General features: G+C 37.3%; 1 protein-coding gene across 1 annotated transcript in view; it reads right to left on the bottom strand.

Annotated features, from left to right (window-relative positions):
• THSD7B (thrombospondin type 1 domain containing 7B) overlaps window positions 1-24,277 on the bottom strand; it is a 909,295-nt gene that overhangs the window by 13,646 nt on the left and 871,372 nt on the right. The window contains exons 21-26 of the mRNA XM_007964862.3: window positions 21,091-21,236; window positions 8,365-8,524; window positions 7,027-7,200; window positions 6,836-6,931; window positions 3,641-3,723; window positions 128-320 (exon numbers count right to left, since the gene is read on the bottom strand). Coding sequence (XP_007963053.3) covers window positions 128-320; window positions 3,641-3,723; window positions 6,836-6,931; window positions 7,027-7,200; window positions 8,365-8,524; window positions 21,091-21,236 — 852 coding nt within the window. The remainder of the gene's footprint in view (window positions 1-127; window positions 321-3,640; window positions 3,724-6,835; window positions 6,932-7,026; window positions 7,201-8,364; window positions 8,525-21,090; window positions 21,237-24,277) is intronic.

The following is a 24,277-nucleotide window of genomic DNA, read 5'->3' as shown; positions in this document are numbered from 1 at the left end:
CTGCCTCTTTCTTCTCTCCTCTCCATTCTCCTTCCCTTCTCCTTCCCTCCATTCCTTCCATTATGAGAAGTGGTCAAAATATAGACCTCCTGTGAGAAAATTCTCATTTCTTACAACTGAAACTCACCTGGATCAAGTGGTTGAAGAGACCATCCTTTAAAAATATCATGTATTTTTGAATTCACAGGTCTGTTTTTCCCAGAAAGGTTTTTCACATCAGCTTTTTTGTCCTCTGAGCCTGGTACTTTCATGCAGTAATCCAGGAAACCATTTGATCTCATTATCTCTGTATAGCCCTTCTCACAACCACAGACTCCACCCTATAGCATAAATAATATTTTTATGATTACACAGTGAGTCAAACATATGAATGAATAAAAATACATATGTTAAAATCACTTAATATTTGCACTATACATCATGGCAATTTAGGGTCTGGGGCAACTGACTTACCAATGACATGATAATCAAATACATAGTTTGTCTTTTTAAATTCCAAAGTCAGCTTTTAAATCAAATGTTAGGCTTTTCAAATGTGTTTACAATTCTGACACCTGTCAAATATTAAACCATAGTTCTTTGTGAATAAAGTTAATTAACTATGTCTTTTCATCTCTTTCTTTCTTTTTTTATCTATTTTTTTTTTTTTTTTAGATGCAGTTTCACTCTGTCATTGAGGCTGGAGTGCAATGGCGCAATCTCAGCTCATTGTAATCTCCGCCTCCCAGGTTCAAGCACTTCTCCTGTCTCAGCCTTCTGAGTAGCTGGGATACAGGCACCTGTCATCACGCCCTAGCTAATTTTGTCTTTTTTTTTCTTTCAATAGAGACAGGGTTTCACCATGTTGGCCAGGCTGGTCTTGAACTCCTGACCTCAGGAAATTTGCCTGCCTCGGCTTCCCAAAGTGCTGGGGTTACAGGCGTGAGCCACTGTGCCCAGCCATCTTCTCCTCTCTTATGGAGATGTTTATGGCATTTAATCAAATTATCTTCAACTCTTATCTCCATTTGTTTCAGATCCTTGCCTACTTGCTCCAACCCACCCTTCCTACTGAGAAGCAAAGCAACATGGATTATGTACATATCTTCTTTGAATTAAGTGCTCTTGTTATCACAGCTGCTAAATCCCTCCATCACCTTTTACTGTTGACCACTAACTGTTAGAGTCGGTAACTAAGAAGACATAAGCAGGACAGGAGAAGAGTCCCCCACCAGGAATGTCAGGCAACCAGAAGGTGATGGTTAGGCAGTTGTTAAACTGTCTCGCTAACAAAATAATTGGTTGCAGCCAGCACTAGGGAACGGCAGTCTCCCAAAAGATAGAAAACACCTGAATCTGGTGGTCAGCAGCTTCTTGATAAAATCTCAGGAGTTGGGCAAATGGGCTCAATCATGCTAAGAGGCAAAATGTTAGAGTTTAACTGGTATATGACCTTCCTCTAGGAACACACAACTTGTAAGGGAAAAATGCCTCAAGTGAGCATGCGTACAACTTTAGTAAACACACTGTGCATGCAGCCACTCCCAAGTCCTGGCAGGTCACTGTGCATGTGGATGGCGCACCCTACGGAAAGAATCAGGGAGAAGGGAAACAACCCCCACCCCTGAAGCATGCCAACATATAAAACCCAAGTCAAAGGTCAAAGAGGGCACTTGGATCTCTTAAGTTGCCTACTTGGCCTTCTTCTAAGTGTACTTTACTTCCTTTCATTCCTGCTCTGAAACTTTTTAATAAACTTTCACTCTTGTTCAAATACTTGCCTCAGTCTCTCATTCTGCCTTACGCCCCTCAGATGAATTCTTTCCCCTGAGGAGGCAAGAGTCAAATTGCTGCAGACCTGTACGGATTTGCTGCTGCTGATGTAACCATATGAAACTACGTCTCTGCTCGAAGGCTTACTTCTGCACTCAAGGAGGGCAGCCTTACATGGCAGATAAAAGACTTCACCAAAGACACATGCTCAAGAGAAATATACCTATGGCTGAGTTATTCCTTCCTTGTAATAACTCGAGTATCATCCCACATCACATCCCTAGTTGGCATTGTGACAATGGGTCTTTTATATTTGTCTGTAAGTTTCTGGTCATTTTCAAGTACAATGAATGTCACCAAGAAGCAGATTATTGTGACACATGATGGATGAAGACTCCTATCTGCCTCTGGAAGTGAACGTGAAAATAACAGCTCTTCCTCCAGCAAGTATACAGACCATAGAGAAGAGTGGAAGAGAATAAGCATAAGATTATGAATCTCTATGACTTCGCTTTTATGGCTCCTTACCTAAAGCTATTTATCTAGCATTTTCTGAACAGAACTTAGCTTCACAAAGCTACTCATGCCAATCTTCAACAACCAGTTAACTTTATTTAGGTCACCAATTATTGACTGAACACATGACTTTGAGGATAAATAGATACTAAAAGTAAACAAGGCACCTCAATTTTCTACAAAAGGAAAAAGGTAAGAAAAGCACATGTTAACTGCCCATAGTTTAGTTCAGGTTGTAGTCATATAATAATAACACATAGATATGATATTTTCAGTTGGTTTTAATTGAAAGTATCACAAAATGATATCTTCATATCACAGTAGAGAGATCTAACTAAGAAAGTTTGTATATGCTCAGCTATTAAAGCCATATTCTCAGGATGCATCTCTATTTTTAGCATGAGAGAAAAGTTGTAACCAGTCAGTCATATGTTCAAGAGTTCAAGGAAAAAAAGTAATTTCTGTTTAATTAAAGAGGACATCTAGAGAGTTGGTGAAAAGCTACAACTTCTACTTTTCAAACATCATTAACCCAAATGGAATTGTTCCTGAACTTCTCCTCTTTTCCTTCTATTCCCCTCTGCAAGCTTACCCACTGTCTTTTCTGTGGTAAAGAATTAACCCATCTTGAATTGCAAGGCCAATAATAGGACTGAGTACTTGAATTATTTTTAATCAAATCACTTTTAGAATAAGCATACTATAAGAAAAAGCTTGTTTCTTTAAAAAAATTAGTACAGTTTTTAAAACTTATAATGCACTGCACACTATGAGTGCCATTGATTAGAATACATTACATGTTTTACATTAATTCCTGAGTTGTTGTAGATGGGAGTTATAGGAGAAAAAGCATAAATAAATTTCTGCTTTGAAAAAAAAATACACGCACAACCCCTACCCCACACACATATTTTTTTCAACCATAGTCACATATTCAGCTTATTTACAATAGACTAAAAATGTACTCACTCAACAGTAATCATAGTGTAATACAATTTACATAATAACTTCAGCAAATATGAACATTTATAATATCTTTCAAAATAGGTGAGGCGTATAAAAGGTTAAGAAGAGAAGACGTAAGTCAACTGAGAATACTTATTGATAAATAGAGCTGTAATTTATAACATAAATTAGACATTTGAAAGATAGATTTGGCTACAGACAGATTTATAGAAAAAGACTGTTCTCCTTAATACATGGTCCTAACAAGAAATTCTTTATAGCTGGGATTACTCCTGCAAATGCCTCTAGATGGTATCATGGGCATGTGGAACTGCTGCTTGAGCTGCAGCAGACAGGAGAACATCTGATTGTATATGTAAAACACAGCAACTAATGCACTTATAGTAGACTCCAGCATATGACTCACCTGTGTACAGTAGGAGAAAGGCTTTCTGCAGGCTGGAATGCACTGCCGAATGGCAGCAGGACGGGCCTGAGGGGAGCAGCCTCCTACAAAGGAAATTCCATCATCATTTGCAGATTTCTCTATGATAAACATTTCTAATTTTTTGGTATTTTTTTAACCTGTGGCACTGGCCTCTTTGCAACAGTATTATTATTTTTGAAAAATCTATTTGCCAACATTGTGGTCCAAGCCTATTTTATTGATTACGTTAAAATGAATTGTTTGAGATGGGAGGCTCTTCTAACAGAGGCTATTTGCAGTAGAGTTTTTATACTTGTTTATTGGCAATGTGATTCTATCATATGGCTATGCTTGAGCGCAACGTCTATGAGAGCCAGAATCTGTAAAAGAATTGATAAAATCTAAATTTAAACTCAGGAGCAGAAAACATATCTGCTGGAATACTCCTTCTACATATATACTGCTCCAGCTCCTGAGCACCCAGCTAGGCACTAGCCCACTTTCAACAACCCAGTAAGTGCTAAAAGAATGCCACGAATGAATTCATGGGACCATGGTATCAAACACGTTGGTAGTATTTCTAAATGTATTTCAGCTGGAATACATACACACAGAGTCACATATAAACACATTCTTAAGAGAAAGCACCGAAGCTCTAGGAGAGACAATCAAACATCTGACACAGTACTTGTTGCTGCTTCGTACATATTTTTGAGTAAATGGATGAGACAATGTATGTCTCTATAACTGGACAATCATTTACATACTAGTCTTGCTTTGCTAAATTCAAGGTAGTAAAAGAGACCTATGAGACAAAGCCTAGAGACAATTTGACGAAGCACCATTTATATAGTACTGGTTGCATGGAAAGGTTCTAGCCTTTGGATAACTACAATTGCCAACCCATTATAGTTTATAGTTTTGTAGCTAGCAAAAAGTTCTGGGCCTAAGGCAGAGTAGGGAACAGTCAGACCTACATTGTCCCTAGGAATGAAGCAGCTAAATTCTCACTGTGACTTGAAAAATAACACAAAGAATCCACACAGAAATTTTTAAAAAGCAAAATTCACAGTCCAGAATTAGCATCTAGGTGTGAAATCGATAATTTGGGTGTTAGTGGCAATAACCACACAGTCCTGTTTCTACCAACTGTGTTAGTGGTGGCGGGGGAGACTTTCCGCTCTTTAAACCAGGGATCTCCACAGCAGGAGTACCTCAGCGGGAGGAGGACTCTTGGGAATAGGAAAGAAAATCTTGGAATTTACATAGGTTATAAAACATATTTTTTAATTCTAAGAATTAAATTAAGCTTTAATAATATTTATCAGATGACACCGGTGACCTGAGCTTCTTCATCAGATGACTGCATGTTATACACTGTGCAAGACGAATTCCGTGCAGAGAATTGATAGCAAAGCCCCTAGAAGTATGTTAACTCTCAGCATATTGCAGAGTATGATACTTTCTGTGTTCCTGACTTGGGAGACTTAGAGTATATTTTGTTTTAACAACTTACAAAAAGGGTAAGTAGCTTTAAGTAAATTATTTTGTGGATAAACTATGAATTAAAAACAATACAATAGTGCAAGAGCAAGTAAACAAGAAAAAGGAGGAACTGACAGTACTTCTATTCCTATAGGCATTTCAGCTCTTGCACAAGCTCTCTGTAAACCATAGTACTAAGTAAACATAATGACAATTTAATTTGCTTGGACAAGAAAGCATTTAAAAACCTCAAAAATTGGCCAGGTGCGGAGGCTTACGCCAGTAATGCCAGCACTTTGGGAGGCCGAGGTGGGCAGATCACGAGGTCAAGAGATCGAGACCCTCCTGGCCAACAAGGTGAAACTCTGTCTCTACTAAAAATACAAAAATTAGCTGGGTGTGGTGGTGGGCGCCTGCAGTCCCAGCTACTCGGGAAGCTGAGACAGGAGAATCCCTTGAACCAGGGAGGCGGAGGTTGCAGTGAGCTGAGATTGTGCCACTGCACTGCAGCCTGGTGACAGAGTGAGACTCTGTCTCCAAAATAAAACAAAACAAAACAAACAAACAAAAAAACCCTCAAAAATTATTGAGAAGACCAGTTGTACAATCAAATAGTGTCTGTCATCATGAATGAGGGAACTTATGCTCAGTCTATATTTAGATATTAAGTAATAATCATGACTCACAAAATATTCAAAAACTAAGCATCCAGTACATGAATACAAATACCTGTAATTTACATCATAAAAGCTTTCTATGTTTATTGTGGCACTATTCACAATAGCAAAGACTTGAAATCAACCCAAATGTCCATCAGTGACAGACTGGATTAAGAAAATGTGGCACATATACACCATGGAATACTATGCAGCCATAAAAAAGGATGAGTTTGTGTCCTTTGTAGGGACATGGATGCAGCTGGAAACCATCATTCTCAGCAAACTATCACAAGAACAGAAAACCAAACATCGCATGTTCTCACTCATAGGTGGGAACTGAACAATGAGATCACCTGGACTCGGGAAGGGGAACATCACACACTGGGGCCTATCACAGGGAGCGGGGAGGGGGGAGGGGGGAGAGGGGAGGGATTGCATTGGGAGTTATACCTGATGTAAATGACGAGTTAATGGGTGCTGACGAGTTGATGGGTGCAGCACACCAACATGGCACAAGTATACATATGTAACAAACCTGTACGTTATGCAAATGTACACTATAACTTAAAGTATAATAATAATAATAATAATAATAATAAAAGCTTTCTGCATCATTAACATACAAAATATTTTAATTTTTAAATTTTATCTTTATTAGCCCCTTTAATTTCAACTTCTGAGTATGTTTTATATCAGTTGAGTACTGCATACACACATGCTAAGATATGTCGTTTGAAACATTTGAGAAGGGACATGATTTAAAATTTTACTAGCATCTGTCTTTTTCAGTCTTTATCTCAGATCATGATATTTAAGGACATTTTATTGTATTTCAGCTTATTTCTTTAAGTTGTTTGATATTTTTATAGGTCTTAAAATTCAACTGCTTTCTTTCTAAGATGCAAACATCTAATGAAAATTTGTAATAAAATTCATCTAAGCTACCTGCCCAAGTCACCCTTTGCTTATAATTTGTAAGCAAATTCTTCTCACAAATAACAACACTCAGTTGTCTTTGTGAAGTGCCCACAAGAGTCTTAGGCAGGAATACCTGTGACATTAACGCCATCTGAACGCTGGCACCACACAGTTCGTTCATTATTGTTCCAAAGACTTGCTTTCCATGTGTAGTGATAACATTTGCCTCCTGTAAGTAAATATGATAATAGCAGTTCTATTACACCTCACTTAGAATAAGCATTGATCAATCAAGGCTAAAGAACTGAAAAGTGCTCTTCGTACCTGTACAAGGGCGTGTTTCTAGAACCTGTTGGGGGCAGCTGTCTTGGTTCTCAAAAGACTGAATTATAAACGTCCTTGATCTAGACTGGCGACCCACAGTCTCAAAGCTTCTTCCATCAATGCAGGTTAATTCACATGTGCTCCACTCTGACCATTCCGTCAAATGGCAGTCTCCTGGACAGTCATGTAGTACAGGGTGGAGAAAACAGCATGAAAAGTGGCACTGGACAACATTTGCATGGGCAGGGCTCACACAGAGATTTGCAGTGATACGTGCACTTCTAGATACTACACATTCTATATCGATCAATTTTCCAATCAGAATGTCCTAAGAATGATGAAGTAATTTATAGTTTAATCTTGTTTAACAAGAAAGTTGCCAAAAACTAGATTGTTATTACTTTGCTTCAAATTGTAATAGTCACATCTAGAAAATATTATGTATCTGCTAGTGTTAATAAAACTTTTAAAACAGAGATATAAAAATTATGGTAACTCAGTGTTCAAAGATCAGAATAACATCATAAAATGGATGTTCATAGAAACCATATTAAAAGAGAATAAGTAGGTCACTGAAATGAGCTATCTTTTGGACCAAAGAAAGTTTAATTGAATACCCTAAACATCTTTCTCACTCAATAGATATAATTTATATAAATATATCTTTATATAAATTATGTACACAAATATTTTTTGTTTGTGATACATATATGCATGTATTTTATACATACATATATGTGTGTATACATACATACATATATACATGTTATACACTGTATTATAAAAATATATTGTCACCTTGAACTTATGCCATACAAACTACGTTGTGCTACTAGAATTAAAATAAACGGATACATTTTATGTAACTAATAATGACCTTCCCATTTATATAGAACTTCACATTTACAGAGGCTTTCATGAACTCATAGCCTTACTGGTTCCCACCATGCCATCACCCAGAATTCAGTCAACATTTTTTTAATGCTGGCCAATATGCTAGGTGCTGTTAGATACGGAATTAACACCACAGTTTCTAGATGAAGAAATCATTGCTCACAGGGGCTAGACTACATACCCCAAGTAAAACAAAGAAGTGATAGAGATATGATTCTAACTTAGCTCTTAAGTTTCCAAATCCAGTGCCTTTTTTTTTTTCTTTTGCCTACTTTGGCTCCCTCAAAGCAGTAGGTATATACCAAAGTGATAATCACAATTAAAAATGAATTAAAGTTATTTAAAAATTTAATTTTGATGAGTTAGAGCATCTCCAGGAAAAAATTAGTAAAATAAACAAAAAGATCACCATTGGAGGCAATCCCAGTCACTAGCATTGCATACCTGGGCAAGGCACAGAACACAGCTGCTTCAGGATGCTGTCCTGAAAGGGCATTTCTCCGCACAGTGCATCCTGGACACGTCCAGCTGCATGAGATACTGAACCATTGTGGACCATGCAGGAAAGGCTGCGGATCTGAACTCCTTCCCCACAGTCTCCACCCTATGAGAGGAAAGGATACTTTCACAATTACCCAAATAATTTACATCTCAAAGTTTTGGCTCTTGCCATCTCTTGCCTAAGAAGACCATAGTTGCATATTTTGGTAGCTTCCTCCTCTTGTGAGCTATCTCTCAATTGTTGACAATAAAGCATCCCCGAGCAACACTGCCAGAGCTGACAGAGAAGCTGCAGTGGGAATGCAAATTGGTGCTATGGAACCTATGTACTTAGAATATGACAGTTCATTTTGGAACTCAGCCAAGATTGACTGAAAAAGAAAAAACAATACATAATTTGTCCAGGTGTATGTGATAAAATGACCTAATCTGTAATCACCCCCAATGGGAACATGTGAAGTTACAGGGCATAAATTTCTTTTATTTTACTTGCTTTTCTTTTTTATAGAATTCTGTACTTTTTTATATGGATTAGGTTGAGGTTTCTAATAAAACATTGTTTTTCTCTATTGCCACAATAAGTTGTTTTCACAGCATGCCTTCTATGCTGAATAATGTTCCTTGAAGACATGTCATTCCCATCTCACTTAGATATTCTAGGCAATTAGAAAAATTTTGTACAGTGTCTCACAGAAACAGAAGTTTAGAATTGGATGGCTCCTAGTGGTAAACTGGCCCAACCATCTGCCTGATAAAAGGCTTCCTACTATAATATTTTTGGCAGAGAAGACTTCAGTTCCAAAATGTCAGCATAGAAGCAAGCTAGCTTCACCCTTCCCCCAGCTCCCCACAGATATCCAAAAACAAATATTCAATTCTGAGACTATCATCAGCCATATCTCAGAGCTCAAATATGAGGATAAGACAGTTCCTGGTACCACAGAGAAGTGAAAAAACTCAGTAAGTGGTAAGAGAATCAGACTTTCATGTCTGCAATAGCCCTCCCCCAGATCTTCCCAGAACAAGTGCACAGAAATTTTCCCTTTTACTCATGGTTTCTGGGCTGCAAAATGTGAGACTGAAGTAGATAACCAGCTTCCCCACCATCTTCAGTATCCTGGCAGGAGGCCTGTCTCTGCCTCAACCCACCAGAAGTGTGGGAAGTGCCTGAAGAAAGAAACATCCCTAAGGACATCCAGACACAAAGGGGAGGGATGACTGCTATCCCCAGCTCTGAAAACTCTGTTCAGTAATTCATCCAAAGGAGATACCAAGTCAAAGTGGCTCTTCAGCAGCACCATACTGTAGGAGGTTGGTTTCACAGGTCCCCTAGGCATGAACCCCTACCCAGCCTTCTCACACTATTGGGATATCCCCTTGGGGACCTCCCCTATTCAGGATAGGCAGCACACTAATTGTTTACTGAAGCAAAGCAAACCTACGCTCAGGATGCTATCTAGTGCTGAAAAGAAGGCCAGAATTTAGCAGCAGAAAAAAAGAAAGAAAACCAACAGTTAAATTACAAAGAGTTACTAAAAAATAATATCCAATAAAAACCACAACAAGCCATACAGACAAGCCTGGAATTAATAGCTAGTCCTTCCACATAAAGACAGAGATGTCCATTAAAAAAAAAAAAAACCACAGGGAAAAACAGGGAAAACAAGGAACCAGGACCACCCCAGATGAATAAAGAAAGGAACCAGTGCGTGATCCTAACAACATGGATATGTGAGCTCTCTGACCAAGAATTCAAAATAACAATTTCTAGAATACTCTATGATCTCCAAGATAATATAGAAAATCTATTCAGAAATTTATCATAGAAATTAAAGAGTTTGAAATAATAATTTTAAAAAATAGAAATATTGAAACGACTATATTTGCTGAACTGAAAAATTCATTAGACGCTCTCAAAAGTGGAATGGATCAAGCAGAGGAAAGAATTAGGGAGCTCAAAGACAGGTTACTAGAAAATACACAGTCAGAGGAAAAAAAGAATGAAAAGGAATGAAGACTGTCTCCAAGATATAGAAAATTACCCTAAAAGACCAAATATAGGATTTATTGGTGCTCAAAAGGGAGTCGAGCAAGAGCAAAGTGTAGAAAACATATTCAAATTTTAAAAAAATCAGAAAACTCTCCAAAACTTGAGAATGATATAAATATCCAGGTACTGCAAGGTCAGAGAACACCAAACAGCTGTGACACAAATAAGGCTATCTTAAGGCACATAATAATCAAACTCTCAAAGGCAAAGGAGAAAAAGAGGATCTTAAAAGCATTAAGAGAAAATAAGCAAACAATATGTAAAGGAGCTCCCATTTATCTGGCAACAGATCTTTCAATGTTTCGAAATCATACAGGGTCGGAGGGAGTGGGACATTTTCAAAGTGCAGAAGGAAAAAAATCCACTGCCCAAGCATACTGTATCCAGCAAAGCTATCCTTCAGATATAAAGTCCTTTACAGACAAACAGAACTGAGAGAATTCACCACCACCAGACTTCTCTTATGAGAAATGCTAAAGGGGGTTCTTCAGTTTGAAAGAACAAAACACAAATGTGCAAAAATGAAGCATTGGAAGGTATAAAACCCCACAAGAAAAATTAAGCACATGGACAAACATGGAATATCCTAATACTGTAATTGTGGTGTGCAATTCATTCATAACTGAATTTGAAGCCCCAAATAAACATCTATGAAAAGTAATAACAGCTACAGCAACCTGTGAAGAGATATGTAATATAAAAATACGTCAGTTGAGAAAAATGAAAGTCAAAATATCAGGGTGGCAAAGTTAAAGTGTAAATTCTTTTGTTTGTTTCTATTATTTTCTTTGTGATCTAAACTAACTTGTCATCTCTTCAGAATAACTTGTTATACAGGATATTTTTATAAACTTCATGGTAACCATAATGCAAAAACCTACAATAAGTTTACTAAAAGTAAAACGCAACAAATTAAAACTTACTACCAGAGAAAATAACTTCACCACAAAGGAAAAGGGGAGAAAATGAAAAGAGGAATTACAAAGCAATTAGAAAACAAGCAACAAAATGACAGTAGTAAGTTCCTATCAATAACACTGAGTGTAAATAGACTAAATTTTCCACTTAAAAGACATAGAGCATCTGAATGGATAAAAGAACAAGTCCCAAGTATATGCTGTCTACAAGAAACTCACCTTACCTATAAAGACACATATAGTGAGAGATAATGAAAGTGAAGGAATAAAAAAAGATATTCCATGCAACTGGAAACCAAAAAGAGAAGGAGCAGCTATATTTATATCAGCTAAAATAGTCTACAAATCAGAGACTATAAAAACAGACAAAGGAGGTCACTATATAATGATAAAGGTGTCAGTTCAGCAACAGGATATAGCAATTATAATTGTTGATATACCCAACACTGGACTCCCCAAGTATATAAAGAAAACATTAATAGATTTAAAGAGAGAGAGAGAGAGAGAGACCGTTGCACAGTAATAGCAGAACATTTCAACACTCCACTCTCAGTAATTGACAGGACAGACACATAATCAACAAATAAACACTAGAGTTAAACTACATTAGACCAAATAGGTCTAACAGATATTTATAGAATATTTCACCCAATTGTAGAACATACATTCTTTTCATCAGCACATAGGACATTCTTCAGAATAAAACATATATTGGGCCACAAAGCAAGTTTCAACAAATCCAAAAAAGTAGAAAACATATCAAGTATGTTTTCTGAACACAAGGGAATGCTACTAGAAATAAATAACAAGAGGAACCTTAAAAACTACACAAATACACGGAAATTAAACGACATGCTCCTGAATAACCAATGAATAAATTTAAAAATTAAGAAAATGTAAAATTTCTTAAAACAATGAAAATGGAGATAAAACAAATCCAAATCTATGAGATACAGCAAAAGCAGTATTAAGAGGGAAGTTTACAGCAATAAATGTCTACATTGAAAAAGTAGAAAGAATTCAAATAAACAATTTAATGATGTACTTCAAGGAACTAGAAATGCAACAACAAACCAAACCTCAAATTAGTAGAAAGATAAAATTATATACATCAGAGTAGTCATAAGTGAAAGTAGTCTCACCATACAGAAGATCAAATGATCAAATCTTTGTTTTTCTAAAAAATAAACAAAACTGACAAATCTTAGCTAGACAAAGAAAAAGAAGACCCAAATAAATAATATTAGAACCCCAAAAAGGAACATAAAAACTGAGTTGACAGAAATACAAATAATCATTACAGTATATTATGAGCAACTACATGCCAACAATTTGAAAAACTTAGACTAAATTGATAAATTCCTGGACATATACAGCCTATCAAGATTGAACCATGAAGAAATAGAAAATGTCAACAAACAAATAACAAGTAAGAAAACTGAAGTTGTACTTAAGTCTCCCATGAAAAAATAAACCAGACCCTGACGGCTTCATTAATGAATTCTACCAAACATTTATTGTAGAATTAATACAAATTCTACTCAAATTATTTAAATAAAATTGAAGATGAGGGAATTCCATGAAGCCAGCTTTCCCTGATCCAAGACCAGAAAAGGGCATAGAAAAGTAGAAAACTATAGGCCAGTATCACTGGTGAAAATAAATGTAAAAATCCTGAAAAAATATTAGCAAACCAAATTCAACAATGCATTAAAAAGATCATTCACCATGATGAAGTGGGATTCATTTCAGGAATGTAAGAATGATACACTGTATGCAGGAATAACACGTAACTTTAACAGAAGCAAGAACAAAAACTATATGATCATTTCAATAGATGCTGAAAAGTATTTGATAAAATTTAATATCCCTTTATGATAGAAACTCTTGACAAATTAGATATAGAAGGAAAAAGAACTCAAAATAGTAAAGATTTCATATGACAGACCCACAGCTAACATTGTACTGAATGGAGAAAACTGGAAAGCCTTTGCTCTAAGATCTGGAACAAGACAAGGATGCCTACTGTTACCACATAACACTGGAAGTCTTAGCCGTAACAATTAGTCAAGAGAAGGAAATAAAGACATCTAAATTGGAAAGGAAGAAGTCAAATTAGCCTTGTTTGCAGATGATATGATCTTATACTTACAAAAACCTAAAGGCTCTACCAGAAAACTCTTGTAATTGATAAAAGAATTAAGTAAAGTTGCAGGATACAAAATCAACATACAAAAATCAGTAGAATTATATACACCAACAGTGAACAACCTGAAAGATAAATCAAGAATGCAATCTCATTTGCAATAGCTATGAAGGATATGAAATAACTGCAAATCAATTTAACCAAAAAAAAGTGAAAAATCTATACAACGAAAAGCATAAAACGCTAATGAAAGTAATTGAAGATGATATATGAAAATGGAACAATATTCTATGCACATGAATTGGAAGAACTAGTATTATTAAAATGATGATACTTCTCAAAGCAATTTACAGATTTAGCGCAACCCGCATCAAAACACCAAAGATATTAATCACATATGTAGAAAAAAATCGTAAAATGTATATGGAACTCAAAATATCAATGTAGTGGAATAATCAGGGTTCACTACGACCTCGACTTCTCAGACTCAAGCCATCTTTCCACTTCAGACCCCCAAGTATCTGGGACGAGAGGCATCCACCACAACACCTGGTTAACTTTCTTTTTTTTTTTTAATTTTAGTAGAGATGAGGTCTCACTATGTTACCCAAACTGGTCTCAAACTCCTAAGCTCAAGGGATTCTCCCACCTCAGTCTCCCCAAGTGCTGGAATTACAGGCATTAGCCACTGTGCCCAGCTGGGATTCAAAATATCTTGAATAGCCAAAGAAATCCTGAGCAAAAAGAACAATGCTGAAAGCATCACACTACCTGACTGCAAAACATACTACAAACCTGTAATAGGCACATCAGCATGGCACTGGCAAAAAAACAGACACTTAGACAAATGAAACAAAATAAAAAACTCACACTTACATGCAAGATAAAAACCCCAGATTTATATCAAGATTAATATTCATGCATTTATAGCCAACTCATTTTTGACAAAAGTGCCAAGAACATGCAGTGGGGAAAGCACAGTCTCTTCAATAAATATTACTGGGAAAACTGGATAAGTATATGCAGAAGAATAAAACTAGTCCTCTCTCAATATACACAAAAATCAAATCAAAATGTATTAAAGTCTTAAATCTAAGAACCGAAACTTTGAAACTACTAGAAGAAAACAACTTTGGGAAAATGCTCCAGAATATTGGTCTGGGAAAAGATTTTTTTTTCTTTCATGTAAGGTATCAAAGCACTGGCAATCAAAGCAAAAATAGACAAATGCCATTACAACAAGCTAAAAAGCTTCTGCATAGCAAACAATCAACAAAGTGAAGGGACAACCAACAGAATGGGAGAAAATGTTTGCAAACTACCCATGTGACAAGGAATAAATAACCAGAATAAATAAATAGTTCAAAGAATTCAATAGCAAAAAACCCCAAATAATCTAATTTAAAAGTGGGCAAAAGACCTGAGTAGACATTTCTCAAAAGAAGACATGCAAATAGCCAACTGTCATATGAAAAAAAAAAATGTTCAACATTAGTAATTATCAGAAAAATGCAAATCAAAAGCATAATGAGATATCATCGTACTCCAGCTAAAATGGCTATTATAAAAAAGACAGGTAATAATAGATGCTGGTGAGGTTGTAGACAAAGGGCAACCCTTGAATACTGTTGGTGGGAATTTAAATTAGTACAGCCATTATGGAAAACTGTATGGAGGTTCCTCAAAAAACTAAAACTAGAAGTACCATATACAGAAATTCTACTACTGAATACATACACACACAAATATATACACACACACACACACACATATATACTCAAGGGAGACAGGTCAGTAAATTGAAGAGACAACTGCACTGCCATGTTTATTGCAGCAAAATTCACAATAGTCAAACTATGGAATCAACCTAAGTGCACATCAATGGATGAATGGATAAAGAACACGTGGCATAATGTATACAAATGGACTATTACTCAACCATAAGAAAGAATAAAATCCTGTCACTTGCAGAAACATAAATGGAACCAGAGTTTATGAAGTGAAATAAGCCAAACACAGAAAGACAAATATCGTATGTTCTCACTCATATGTGGAAGCTAAAAAGGTGGATCTCATAAAGAGAGAGAGTTAAGATTGATAGTTACCAGAGGCAAGGAACGTTAGGGGTGAGGGGGGATGAAGAGAGGTTGATTAATAGGTACAAATATATAGTTTGATAAAAGAAATAAAACCCAGTATTTGATAGATCAGTAGGGTGACTATAGCTTACAATAATCTACTATATATTTCAAAATGGCTAGAAGAGAATAATTTGAGTTGTTCTAGCGTACAGAAAAATATATAAGGTATGGATATCCCAATTACACTGACTTGATATTTACAAATTATATGAATATACTAAGTTATCACATATACCTGAAAAATATATACATCTATTATGTATCAAAAATATAGTTCTAAAATAAACAAATACATAAAATTCTGTCAGGCACTCATGAGATGAGTATCTTCGATTTTAGTCAGGTGTTCACACTTCAAAGAAGTCTATTAGATATATGGATAACTTCAGTTGATAGCTCTGTTTTCACGTAGATATTCCAGAAAACAGAGTCCAAGGCAAACCTACTAAGATGCAATCTTAGTATGACTAGAGTAGTGGTAAAAGATAACTGAAGCAGGAAAGGAGGGGAAGCTAACATGAGGTAGTGTGTTACCAAGCTGGCCTTGGCTTCACAAACAAGCACAGCTGGTTTCTTGGCTACCCACATGATCTTCCAAACAGGTCATGGGGTATCACCATGTCTCAGTACCATTCATGAAGAGCAGAGAGGAGAGGAAAGAAAGGAGAGGCATTTAAATGTCAACAACTCCTAGGATCCAGTTCTTATTGATCAACGGTCATTTTAGGAAGTCTCAACCCTCTGTACTTCCAAGTCGTGTTACTCAGCTTCCACTAAGTCCAGAAGTTGGTGGAAGAGCTAGAGGCTTTGTGATTATTGCTGCTGCTGTGGATGCTAAAACAAGGAAGAAAAGTGAAGGTGGGAGCAAGAGACAAAGAAAGAGGGAGAACAGGAGAAGTGAGTGAGTGAGACAGAGAGAGAGACAGAGAGATCAGAGTAGGGACTCAGGCCTTCAAACTTCCCAGTCTTTTTGCACCTCTGTTGCTGCAGTCAGATATGCTACATGCTACAATCCATTATTAGGTGACAGTCTGACAACTATGCACTTGAAAACTGAGTGTCCTCTCCTTCTTGTGCCTCTTCCCCTGCAGGGCTCCCAAACTGCATTGTCTAGATTTTAGAGATGCTACGGCTCTTGCAGAGGCAGGAGTAAAGAAGGACAAGGTGGCCCGGTAAAGCAGTCATGACAGTGTTCCAGGCCGTGGAGCAAGTGATCCATGGGCTAACAGGTCAGTTGGGCATCAGCCATGCCAAGGTACCATGACAGCAGCTGCTGGGCATCAACGGAAGTTCACGGATAAGCTGCTGGAGGGTGCAGGGTGGTATAGAATGGTTGCTCATAAAGCTTCTTAACATATTCTTCTTTCTTCTTTCTTCTTTCTTCTTCTTCCTTCTCCTTCTTCTTCTTCTTGAGATGGAGTGTCACTTTGTTACCTAAGCTGGAGTGCAGTGGGGCAATCTTAGCTCACTACAACTTCTGCCTCCCAGGTTCAGGTGATTCTCCTGCCTCAGCCTCCCGAGTAGCTGAGATTATAGGCACGTGCCACCACACTCAGCTATGTTTTTTTTAATTTGTAGTAGAGACAGGGTTTCATCATGTTGGTCAGGCTGGTCTTGAACTTCTGATCGCAAGTGATTCACCCTCCGCTGCCTTCCAAAGTTCTGGAATAACAGGTGTGAGCCACCACGCCCCACCTGAAGAGTTTAAATGAGAGCCAGGTCCTCATAGATGGTGACTTCTGGGCATTCTCAAATGGTGCAAGGGAAGAAGAAGCTCCTTCAGGCCTCTTTTATAAGGACAATAATACCATTCATGAGGGTGGAGCCCTTGTGTCCTTATCACCTTCCAAGAACTCCACCTTTGAATTCCATCACATTGGGGGTTGTTTCAACATGTGAGTTTGGAGGAGGCACACACATTCAGACCACAGCACACAGTCATTCCCACATTTGTTTTATCAGTATTTCATAATTGCTCTAATAATTTCTATGCCTGTTATGAAACTGTCCCCAAAAAGCACCATAATTTTACATCTAAATGCATTTTTTGGAGATAAGTGGAAGTTCAAAATCAATTCCTAGATTTATTCAAAGCAAATATTCTAGTAAATGTTTATTCCCTAGAGTGAAAAACAGTAGGTATAAATTATTCCGGGGAAGGGCGGGCTCACTTATAACTTATTATTCCAGATGATAGACTCATGGCAGAATTGTCTAGGTGTATGTTTTACTGTGGAGTATTAGACTTTGTGTACTTGGAAAGAAGAGTTTAAAGATACTGCAACATGCCTAAAATTTGAAAGTTTTGAAAGTACTGATATATGGATCCTTAGCTAAAATATGCAGTTTATTAAAGTGTTTTTTTTTTAAACACATCATAAGACAGAGTGTGAAGAAATAATAGGAAACAAACTTATGCTACAGATCACTTTAAAATCCAAGACAAATAACACTGTGCTCCTGGTGTGTATCTTGGGATCAGTCCATATTCAACCTTAATCGCTTATACCTTTGACAACAAGAGTCACAATGTGAAGAGAAATCAGCATCAGAATTAATAATTTCAGTCATAAAGCAAACATTCACTCACCCACAGTCAAGAGATTTTACACACAAGGGCCTGAAAATAGACCCAGGTTTCTAAGAGAAAGACTGTAAATGGCACAGGTTCTCTCGCTAACTCTCCATTGCCTAGAGTATTAATAGAGGTTTTGTATATAATGAGTTGGCATTACTGCCTGATGTGAATAGGCAGATGGTGCCTCTAATCATAATCATAGTTTTAATAAAAATTATAATACTAACTATAACTATGGAGCTCTTAACTTATGTCTATTACTATGCAAAGTACTTTGTATAACTTATCTACTTCCTGCCCACATAACCAGCAAAATAGGTACTACTGCTACCCCCACTTATAAAAAAGAAAACAGATGTTTGGAGAGTTTATAGACTTGGCCAGAAATGCAGAAAAATGGGCAAAACCATGACCAAAATTAGGGCTGCTAGACTCCAGAATCTGAGCTCCTCAAGCAGATTGATGAGCATATGGTGTGTATGTGTTAGCAGCTGAGAAACTTGGGAAGAGTTAGAAAATGCTAAAAAAGAAAGTGATGCCTGAGGATAAATACTTCCTTTTTCACAGAAGATACTGGCAGAATTGGCACATCCACTGTGCCCCACGCGAGTTTCTTTTATTATGGGTCGATACTTGTGAAGGCAAGCAGCCACCTAAATATCATCACCACCCTCATTGAATGAGCTCCCAACTTGTGTTTGGCAGGCAAGGACATGCTAGGACAAGAGGAAGCACAAACGCAGCTGTAGAAAGATGTTTTTCCTTTGTGTAAAAAGGCCCACATGGATTTTGATCAGTAATGTTAAAAATCCAGCTTATATATACGTTTAAGTATAGTAAATTTTTAAAAAAGATATGGTGTTACCTATCTCACAAAGAGTTAACAATTAGGCTGCAGGAAAAGTGGGAATGTAGCTGGAAGTCAGGAAAAACTCAACTTAGATATTGTCATGATTCCCTTTCTCTTGCATCTCTACTTTACTTTGTGTCATTTTCAGTGTGCTTTTGGCTTCTGAGTGACTGACTTCATCTATAAGGTAGAATGATGTGGCCACTAAGAGCTGCTGATTACAGTACCTTGGGATGAGATCAATTCCACTTTACATTATTGGGGAAGAATGCTGATTGGCACTGTTTGGACAAGTGCCCACCCTAGAATAATTAACTATAGACTTGTTTATTGAAGGTTTTGCATAGATTAAGTCTAGCTCCAGAGTTTCTTCCCAAGTGGAAGTGTCAGTGAACGGGAGTCACTCTATCTAGAAATCTGACGCAACTCTGAAGTTTCTGGAAGCACAAACCAATCCCCTGCTCTGGTGGGTCTCCAGAAGTCTTGTCAGGGCTTTCAAGACTAGGTATTTCCAACAGATGCCATAACCCTCCACCCATCCACCAGCACCACTACAGAGAATGACCACCACCCACCACTCTTGTCCTTATTGCTTTTGCAAAAGCTTGACATTTGACAGCAAAACACTGCATTTGGCATTTTCCTATAATATTCCTATGGAACAAGTTGGTAGACTTGCCTATCAAAGATATGGATTCCTGATACCTGAGAAGATAAAAGAGAAAGTGCCCAAAACAGGTAAGGTACAGTAGTAGTTATATTTCTGGTAAGACTTGGAGTATGGACATTGTCTGTTCTCTGTCTCTCTGTCTCTCCCTCCCTCCCATCCTTTGTCCTCTCTCTTCTTCCTAACGTTCAACTTTCCTCTCCCTTTCCCTGAAATGGCTTCCTAAATTCCTTGAGCTTATTTTCTCTATTCTGTCAAAGCAGTCCCAATGATAAGGAGCAATATTCCTTCAATTTTTGTAAGTGAGTCCAAACAACATTTAAATATTGCTGAATACTTAGGAAAGAATTTAGACTAGTAGACAAAGTATTAATATTTAAAGCTATTAAGTTACTTCTGAATTGGTTAATTAGCACGGTTACCTTATTTTCTGTAAAAATGAGACTGAACAAATGTACCACGCATTTTTGTTCCTCTGGGACCTATTAAAATACATAGGCATTTAACTTCTGCAAGATAATAATGTTGCCTGACAATGTCATCCTGACAGGAACACTAAACATCTCTATGAGAATACTCTGCAGATTTCTTAATGCATAATCAAAATTATTGTTACCTAATTAAAGTATGCTTTGGAACATGAACTGAAGGATAAACTACTAGGATAAGAAAGCAGGAAAAAGCAATGTGCTATTTCTTAAGCAAGAAGCCAGAGAGAAAATGCAGTAGAGGATCTTTGCTGATCTAGCAAAAGCTCTTGGTATGTGATATATTATAATGTTGTTAGGCATTTATCTGTCAGGCCAATAAAAAAGTAATCATTGAGGAAAATGTAGTAACCATGGTTCATGTAATAATGTTAAAATATAACTTTTGTACACTTTTGGTTTTCTGCTTATATGCAAGATTTTGTCTAACCCTAAAAGTGCTTCTTTAAGAAATCTAAATTTCTTAAACAATCTAAAGCAAGCTATGGATTTTCACAGCATCAGGATTTTTGCCTAATTAAATAATACTTTGATATTCCCAACAAGCCAATAAAATAACAGAATTTTAAAGGATGCCAAGGAGATTGAAGGATCTGTGATCTGTCCTATTATAATCAGTGCTTAATGAATGGCTATTTATTATCCTATCGATATCACTCTGCATGAGGTAAAGCCATTTGATTGTATTTTTCCATGTTCTACATTGCATTAAATATACATTGTGCCAGACCCCTGGTGCTGTGAAATTTATTCCATCAGTGCATAGGTTTGACCAGACAAGTGCTTTGAATATACTGATGAATATTTCTCTAACTGTCATTACATGACCTACCTCCAATTTACATGCAGACCAGTTGCCAAGGACCCAGCTGTAGCAGGGGGTCACTGGGCAGGTTTTCTGCTGGGTAAGCTCTGTGGGGCATGGCCGTCCTTCTCCTTGGGTTGGCATAATGATAAATCGAGTCCGGCTCATTCGACCTAAAATGATAAGGGAGGTGTCAGCTTTTCAGTTAGTTTGGCCTGGAAAGGGACCTGAAGAACAGAACGTTGCCTTATACATGTAAATCTTCATTTTAATAGACTGAACTATGTCCTATCCCACTTTTAGTTTTTCTGTCATTTTCATTTAGAGTTCTACAGAGATGCAGGCTATCTAGGTTTTCACAATGCTTGAAGGATCTGAAATTCTGTCTTCTACTTCTTTTAGTCTTCAAAGTACAAACTTTCTATTGCTGCCAAGTAGACTAATCTTGTAAACATTGGTAGACTGTTAATTCATTTAATAAATATTTATTTATTAAGCTCTAGCATGATCAAGGCATCCTGTAGTGTGCTAGGGTAAAGTAAAATTGCCAGATGTGTCTTCTACCATCAAAGACCTCATATTTTAAGACAGGATTACAAATACTAAATCCAAATAGTGAGTATTGCCTCTTCTGTGAGGCAATAAGCATAAGCATGAACATAAGCAAGTAAGGCAAAAATCACACATAGTCCAAATTATCCTAAAAAATTCCCTAGGAAGGTGCCACCCCAAGGTCCCAATAGTGTCTTTCAATTAATTCAAAATAGATAATTTTTTCAGAGGTTTAGAACCAATTTCTTTCTTCACTGAGCACAAGATAAAGTTGTTGGCTTGGATGAAGGAACCAAGATGTTTAAAAAACATATGTGCAGATACCAGCCTCCTGTTCTGCAATGAAAGACAATTGATTAGTAAAACTGGCTCAGGAAACAGCAGTGCTCCCATATCATCTTCTGCCCCCTCCTAGGCATTAGGTCATCAGCTCATCAAGTGGAATAGTGATGGAATAACCTACATTATTCGTTTGTGCTTCTCTCTGTCTCTCTCTTGCACTCATTCACTCTCACTCTGTCATTCCTACTCACTCTGGTTCTTTCTGATGAAGTACTCGGCACATATAATTTAATTACTACTAGTTATTTATGAATATGATGGACTCTCAATGTTTTTGTAAAGTTAATTATGTAATTGTATTTGTGATAAATGTTAAAAGAAAAACAGGGTTCTGTGGAAGCATGAATTAGAATGGCAGCCCATTTTGAGAAGAAACCAGAGATCACTGCCATGAGTAGTGGAACTTTAAGTAGAAATCTGAAAAGATGCAAGTCAGATATGATGTGCAGAGAGAATGGGCCACACAGAGCGAAGAGATGGTGAGGCACAAAGGATCACATGTCTGAGGACCTGACAGAAGCCAGTGCAGCTGAAGCAGAGAGTGACAGTGCAAAGGGCTTGAGAAAATGTTGTTAAAGCTATTACAAGCAGAGTCTTTTAGTTGATGTCAAAGATTCTACATTTATATCCTAAGAGAAATGGAAAGCTAGTGAGGACTTCACTTCTAGATAGAATTCACTTGAAAGCCCTGGATAGAAACAATTACAGATACCTTCAAGTTTAGTGATAAGTAAGGGTGACTTACACTTTCAAAGAACTAGACCTCTTACCGTCCACCAGAATATTATCATAGATTTGGTGGTAAACTAACTCTCTGAGAATATCCTTGAAGAAAACTAGGGGGTTCTAATCACTGGCTTCTAAATTCCTTAAGGTTTATACTTCCGTGTCTAACATGGTACTTCACAGACATTAAGTAAAGTGGACTATATGTTTAATTTATATTTTCATAAATTATTGATGTGATATTATGTTATATGCAAATATGTGATGATATAATAGTATCAATACATTGATTGAGTTGGTACCATACGTTAGGCAATAGTTTCAACACTTCGTATGCATGGACTCATTTAATAGTGATAACAACCCAAGAGGAAAATTCTACTGTTCTCTCATATTATAGATGACAAAACTGGGGCTCAGAGAATTTAAGTTACTTGTTTGGGTTTAAAAAAACAAACAAACAAAGTAGGCTGCAGAACAAGATTCAAAGCAGTTTTACTCTAGTAGCTGCTTCATTAATCATGCTGCTGGGTAGACATGAGCAAGACAGCAAAGACAGTTACCTTAGTTAAGTCTTTTTATAGGAGACACACAAGGAAGTTTAGATGGTAGTTGTATTAATTCATTTCCATGCTGCTGATAAGACATACCCAAGACTGAGAAGAAATAGAGGTTTAATTAGACTTATAGTTCCACATGGCTGGGGAGGCCTCAGAATCATGGTGGGAGGTGAAAGGCACTTCTTACATGGCAGTGGCAAGAGAAAAATGAGGAAGAAGCAAAAGCGGAAACCCCTCAGATGAGATAAACCCATCAGATCTCATGAGACTTATTCACAATTACAAGAATAGCATGGGAAAGACCAGCCCCCATGATTCAGTTACTTCCCCCTGGGTCCCTCGCACAACATGTGGGAATTCTGGAGATACAATTCAGGTTGAGATTTGGGTGGGGACACAACCAAACCACATCATTCTGCTCCCGGCCCCTCCAAATCTCATGTCTTCACATTTCAAAACCAATCATGACTCCCCAACAGTTCCCCAAAGTCTTAACTCATTTCAGCATTATCCCAAAAGTCCACAGTCCAAAGTCTCATCTGAGACAAGACAAGTCCCTTCTGGTTATATGCCTGTAAAATCAAAAGAAAGCTAGTTGCTTCCTAGATACAATAAGGGTATGGGTATTGGATAAATACAGCCATTCCAAATGGAGAACTTGGCAAAAATAAAGGGGTTATGTGGCCCATGTAAGTCCAAAATTCAGTGGGGCAGTCAAATTTTAAAGCTCCAAAATGATCTCCTGTGACTCCAGGTCTCAATGTCATGTCACACTAATGCAAAAGGTGGGTTCCCATGGTCTCGGGCAGTTCCATCCCTGTGGCTTTGCAGGGTACAGCCTCCCTCTTGCTTGCTTTCATGGGCTGGCATTGAGTGTCTGCAGCTTTTCCAGGCACATGGTGCAAGCTGTCAGTGGATCTACCATTCATGGGGATGGAGAACGATGGCCCTCTTCTCACAGCTCCACTAGGCAGCATCCCACTAGGGACTGTATGTGGGGGCTCCAACCCATGTTTCCCTTCCGCGCTGCCCTA

Source organism: Chlorocebus sabaeus, chromosome 10 (assembly GCF_047675955.1).
Source record: "Chlorocebus sabaeus isolate Y175 chromosome 10, mChlSab1.0.hap1, whole genome shotgun sequence".
Classification (NCBI taxonomy): domain Eukaryota; kingdom Metazoa; phylum Chordata; class Mammalia; order Primates; family Cercopithecidae; genus Chlorocebus; species Chlorocebus sabaeus.
This window is presented reverse-complemented; position numbering and strand designations above follow the sequence as displayed.